General features: G+C 53.0%; 1 protein-coding gene across 1 annotated transcript in view; it reads right to left on the bottom strand.

Moving 5' to 3' along the window:
• Positions 1–231: 231 nt before the first annotated feature.
• PLB1 (phospholipase B1) overlaps positions 232–6097 on the bottom strand; it is a 125319-nt gene continuing 119453 nt past the window's right edge. Inside the window, exons 57-58 of the mRNA XM_060116931.1 lie at positions 1946–2020; positions 232–435 (exon numbers count right to left, since the gene is read on the bottom strand). Of these exons, the coding sequence (XP_059972914.1) occupies positions 232–435; positions 1946–2020 (279 nt within the window). The remainder of the gene's footprint in view (positions 436–1945; positions 2021–6097) is intronic.

Below are 6097 nucleotides of genomic sequence, written 5' to 3'. Positions count from 1 at the left end.
CTTCAAGCAGGCAAACCCAAGAATAGAACGGCTTTGGCCTTTATTTAAATGAGTCAATTCCAGGATCATAGGTCCCAGGTCCCAAGAAGTTATGACTGTCCCTTTGGCTTCCTACGTTACCAGGTGTTGAAGCGAGTGGCCTCCGTAGTGGCCAGGGGTGGCCAAGGTAGAGACCTGGTGAGGAACGTGGCTGGGGAATTCAGGATGGGAGCCCGCACGGGGCTGGCGGGCCTAGAAGCTCATGGTGTTCAGACTTAGGGGAGGATTTTCCCTCTGGCGACCTCTTAGGGCTCTCCAGGCCATCACTGTGCCGACACCAACCACAAGGCCGCCTCCTGCTGCCACTGGCACGGCCCAGATGAGCACTGGGGGGTCTGCTTTAGCCTGGTCTTGGAGCAGCCGACTGTTCCTCAGGGTGCAGAGGTAGGGGCGCCCCTGTGGAGGAGGAGAGGGTCATGGCTCAGGGCCTGAAAACCACCCATCTGAGGCTTGCGTAGTCCCCGTCCCAGAGATGGTGCAATCACCTTGTTTCCACGGCTCATCCCTGTTTGTAGAGCTCCTTCATCCACACTGTGCCCCAACCCCCTGAATAAGGAGGGGTATCCAGAGTGGTCAACACCCAGCTATAAACTCCTTTCCTGTCAACTCAGTTTTGAAAGATCGGGAACTGAGAGGTGACCCCTGGAAGAGAGTCCTGGGGAGCTTGCAGAGTCCCCACCTCTGTTTCCTCTAGGCCGCCCTGGACAGCTATTCCCATTCTCCCATCCCAGGAGTGCCCGCGAGGGGGGAAGGTCAGTGTGGAAGGACAGCTGGTTCTGTAGTAGGTTAAGAACCCAAATGTGAAGGGCCTACCTCCCTGGATCCTTTCCTTCCCCCCGGTGAATGCTGGTAGCATGGTGGCTGTGGGGAGACCTGTGCTAGGAACTGGGAGAGGGTCTGAGGGCTCAGGTGTGACATCGCTTGCTCGAGGTCCAGTGGGAGATAAGACATGTTCAGAAACAATCACGTCACAAAGGAGCCTGGGTCAGTGCTTGTGAGAGGTGCGCACAGAAAAGAGAGACCAATGCTGATGTGTGTCTGGGGCGGGAGTGGTAGGGTGAGATAAGGTGGACAGTAGCCCAGAGAGGGCAACATCTGGGCCTTGCAGGATGTGAAAATTTCCCACAGGCGGAGATGGGGGATGAGCCTCCAGAAGGAGCAGACGGCAGAAGCAGATGCACAGACAGGGGCTGTCGTGGGGCTTCTCTGGGAAGCTGCTCTGTTTTCCAGGAGCGGAGTGTGTGCCTAAGGTGATAGAAGAAGGTGGGCCTCTTGTCTGGACTCTCCTCCGTGGGTGCGGGAACCAGGAAAGGGTTTTGACAGCCTTGACAAGACTGGAACCCCTTCCAGGCGGGCCACTCTGGGTCTGGCAGTGATTACAGGACGGACAGAGAAGGGAGAAAGGAGAGCTGGGGAGACAAGGTTGGGGCTTCGTCCCTGGTGTGGGCGAGGGTGCTGCGGGCCTGGACACTGGTGGTGCTGGAAAGCCAGGAAGACGATGCGGGCACCCAGAACTGACACGGCCTCTTATTTCTCTTTTCCTCCCAACCCCCAGCTCCCAGGAGCGTGGCTGGCATGGGAGGGCTCCTCGACGCACGTTTAAGACGGAGGATGCCACAGACCCTCCAGGGTCATGGGGGTAATGAGGTTCTGGCCAGTGCTCGCTCGTCTGCCTCCCCGGGCCTCTTCCTGCTTCGGTGAACCCATTCCTTTGTCCCTCCCCTCACTCCTTGAGGACCTGAGAAGTGTCGGGGCGGCCAGGAGAGGTGAGATTTGAGAATGGTGGTCATGAATGAACGTGCATGATGGTAAAGCCTCCCAGGGGACCTTTGTGCCTCCAGATGGCCAGGACCTCCCCCCTCCCCCAAGCACCTGTTCCACTCTAGACAGGCAGGACCTTACTCACAGGGGAGGGGCACTTGAGTTTGGTTCGGCTATAGGTGAAGTTGTTGGAGGTTGTCTTTTGACCCACGGGTTCCAGCTGAAAAGAGAAAAGGAAACCTTGGTTCCCTCCAAAGCTGGGAGAGACCTCCCTGTCCAAGGGAGGAGAATCTCACACCAGATTCCCTCCCTTTGCAAGGCTGAAACCAGCCAAAGGGGCAAGACCCATGGCAGACACTAGCGGCCCTGGGGCCAGAGCTGGACCTGACTTCTGACTCACAGACTGACAGGTCAGAGTCCGTCAGGGGAGGGGGCAACCCTGAGTCTGTGTCCTGGATTTACTGAGGAGGACACTGAGGCCCAGGAGAGACTGACCGGTCCAGAGGCTGCAGTGAGAGAGTGGAAGGGCCGGGCCCAGGACCTCCACCTCCTGCTTTCCTTGTGGGTGGTTGTGACTGCAGACACTCTGCATTTTCAACTTTATAAAATGGTGATAATCATATTTACCAACTTCTTGAAGTGTTTGGGGATAGCCAATTTCAGGAAAATTTTGAAAACGTACTGGTTACCATGACATCTTTACTATGCTGGGCTTGTCAACCTTAAGAAATTGGCATTTTCTCACTTGAGCTACTTTCATGTGTTTTCCGCATAGATGAAAAGATTTCCTTGAAATGTCCCGGGGAGCAGCTGTGGTTCAGGGAGGTTCTGCTTCATGCTTTTGATCCTGGGACCCTCTGAGAATGAGCTGGAAGCTGCTGTGACTCCCTCCCCAGCATCTCAAGCCAGTAGCCTGCCCCCTGGCAGCATGTGGCCAGCACCGAGGAGAATGGATCCCTGGCACTCACTTACCCAGACTCTGTCCTGAATGTCTGGTGTCCACCCATCCTATGATCTGCTTCCCTGCCTGTTCCTGACCTCATCAGCTCCTGACCCCCAGGTACTGCCCAGGAGGGAAGGGAAAGTCCACTATGCTGGCTAATGACCACACCTGGCCCGTGACCTTGCTTTCTGTTGTCTTAACGCCTTTTCCACCTGTCTGTTAGTAACAATTAGAGGAGGAAGGGCTGCTCTGGTCTGGGGAGAGTCACCACGGTGACTGGACAGAGCACGGTGGGCACATCCACTGGGGTCCTGGCTCTGCCGATAACGAGCTGTGTGGTGCTAGGTGGGCTCCTGAACTGCCCCAGGGCTAGGGGTGGGGCATTAAACCATGACCAGACCACTCCACATCTGGTGTTGTGAGCGTCAGATGAGAAGATGAAACTCGTGTGAGCGGGAGGACGCTTATGGAGGTGAGGTAGCGTTTTTCCTGCTGTAGCAGAACCACTAAGCGACAGAACAAATGCTACGGATCAGGTTGGCTGAGTCCCAGGGATACTCCAGGAACCCAGGAACTAACTGGCGTCGAGGAAGGTAATGATCATGTGGGTTTGATGACTGTGTCAGTTTCTCCCTTTCTACTGGTTCCTCGGCATCAGTGCACGGCCTAGTCTATTTCCCAGCCTCGAAGCCCCCTCCCCCTCCCCCCCTCCCCCCAGCTGCCTTCACCATTACTCCTCATAACTCTAGAAGAGTTGTGTGTAGCCCCTGGTTGCACTTCCCAACCTCCCGTTCTCTCTAACACCCATTCAGTAGGTCTTCAGTCTCTACCACTTGACTCAGCTCTGGTCAAGGTCACCAAGGACCTTGCCAGATTCAGTGGTCACTTATTTTGGCTTCATCTTGCTTGACTTTTCAGCAGAATTTGTCAAAGTTGATGCACCCCTTTCACAACACTTCTCGTTTCCCTCCCACCTCCCCCTTCTCTCCTCATCAGTCGTTGGGTCAAAAGTTGGAAGAAAGCCCTAGGCCTGGTGGTTGGTCCTTTGCTCTTTTCCACCTCTTCTTTCTCTAGGAGATCTCAGAAAACCCCATGGTCTTGAATACCACTTCTACGCTAATAACCCGCACATTTTTTCCCCTAAATCTCCACTTCTGACTCTCTCTGAGCTCCAGAATCATACATTTAACACCGTACCTGATACCTCTAGGTGGATTTCTGGAAGGCAGCTTACACTGACCATGTCCAAAATAAGAACTTTTGATTTTCCCCTCCCAACCCTATTTCTCTCTACACACCTCAGCTGTCCACCCAGTTTCCTTGACCTCAAACTGAAGAATCACCCCTGTTCCTCTTCTACCTCATCCCAAATCTGACCACTTCCCTCCTCCCCCACTGCCATCCCCTGGTCCCGGCCACCTTCACCTCTCACCTGGACTTCCAGCAGCTTCCTAATGGTCTTTCCAACTCCCCTCTTGCTTCCTTCTAGTCTGTCTCTACGCAGCAGCCGGAGGGCAAACCAGATCACATGGCTCCCCCGAAGAAAGCCATCCAAGGACCCGGCCCCTGCTCTTGCCCACCTCTGACCTTGCTCCCCTCCCTCCAGGCACACTGGCCTTTACGCTCCTCACACACTTCAAGCTCCTTCCTGACTCTGGCCCGCACAGGTCCAGTTTCCTCTTCCTGCAACACTGTGGCCCCAGACCTCTGAGTGCCCGGCAGCCTCTCGACATTCGGTTCTCAGTTCACACATCACTCTCCGGTGAGGCCTCCCTCTCTCCACTGTTACTCTCTGTCACATGACCCTGCCTTATTTTTTTTTTTAAGCCATGAATGTGGTCAGAAATTACCTCATTGGTTTATTTACTTTTTATCTCTTTTCCCCATTAGACTGGCAGCTCACCAAGAGCAGGGACGCTCTGTTCCCCAGCACCTGGGGCAGTCCCCACCACATAGTGGTGCTCAGGAAATAGTAGTTGAGGGGATGGATGGAAGAACTGGACTCATAAAGGCCTGAGGCTGGCCCCAAGAAAGGCAGTTGTTTTTCCTAGAACCTACCTTACCTAAGACAGACACTGTGGATACCAACGATGTGGCAAATGACGGGACTGAGACAAGGTAGGGTGCCATGGGGCCAGCTCTGGGGACTCGGAGAAGGCTTCTTGTAGAAGCTGGCACCTGAGTTGAGTGTTGAGGTGGGTCAGAGTTAGCCGGGGAAGGAGGCTGAAAGGGCAGCCTGAGATAAGGGGAGGAGCGAGGGCAAACGCACAGAGGCAGGAGACAGCATGGGTGGTGCAGGAAACTTCACTCCCTGCTGGACTGCTAAATGCAAATCAGGGAGATGGGAGCGGCCGCTGGGAGGTTAATTGGGGCCAAGTCCCGGAAGGCCTGGTGTGCTGCGCTAAGGGGCCTGGCCTTTCTTCCTCAGGGAGGGGCCAGCCTTGGAAGTTTGAGAGCAGGGGCATGACTTAGTCAGATTTCATTTATGCAGACTATGCGGTTGTCCTGGGGTGAGGAGATCTAAGGCAGTGGTTTGCAAGCCCTATGCAATAATATCACCTGGGGAGTGTCTAAAATGTATTGAACCCAGGTGCGACCTCAGACAAAGTCAGAACTTCTGGGGATGAGGCCCAGGCACTGGGTTTTTGTTTTGTTTTGGGGCTATTTTCTCTGTTTTTTCTTTTAAATAATTTTTTTATTGAAGCTAACATACATCTAGAAACAAGTACAAATCATAAGTGAGCTGCTGATACATTATGACAAAATGAGCATACCCACAGAGCATCCAGATAAGGAACAGAATATAATCAACACTCAGAAGCTCCCTCCTACCCTCTTCCAGTACTATCCACTCCCCAATAAGACCATGTATTTATTTGCTTGTTTTTGAAATCTATATGGCTGCATGTTGTTGAAGTGTTATTCTCATTGCTGTGAGGTATTCTGTTTTATGTGCTGTTTGTTTATCCCTTCTGCTTTTGGTAGACATTTGGGGAGTTTCCTGTTTGGGGGTTATGAATAGTGCCGCTATGAAAATTCTTGTTGTATCCACCTTTTGGAGAACCTTGTGTATACCTTTCTGTTGGGGAGATATACGTAGGAGTAGAATTTTGGGGCCATAGGGAATACATGTGTTCAGCTTTAGTAGATATACCAAGGTTTCCCAAAGTGGTTGTAGGTATTAATTGTTTTTAAGAGTCCCCAGATAAGTGTAATACACAGCCAGAGCTATTCTAATGGCTGTAAGCCTGGAGACAGGGAAACCAGTTAGGAGGCTAGCGTTGTTACTCAGCGCCCAGGGAGATGCTAATGTTAGCTGAGAGTAAGATTTCCACAGAAGGAGGAGTGGGCAGC

Source organism: Mesoplodon densirostris, chromosome 14 (assembly GCF_025265405.1).
Source record: "Mesoplodon densirostris isolate mMesDen1 chromosome 14, mMesDen1 primary haplotype, whole genome shotgun sequence".
Taxonomy (NCBI): domain Eukaryota; kingdom Metazoa; phylum Chordata; class Mammalia; order Artiodactyla; family Ziphiidae; genus Mesoplodon; species Mesoplodon densirostris.
The sequence above is the reverse complement of the archived record's forward strand: the minus strand, read 5'-3'. Positions and strand labels throughout refer to the sequence as shown.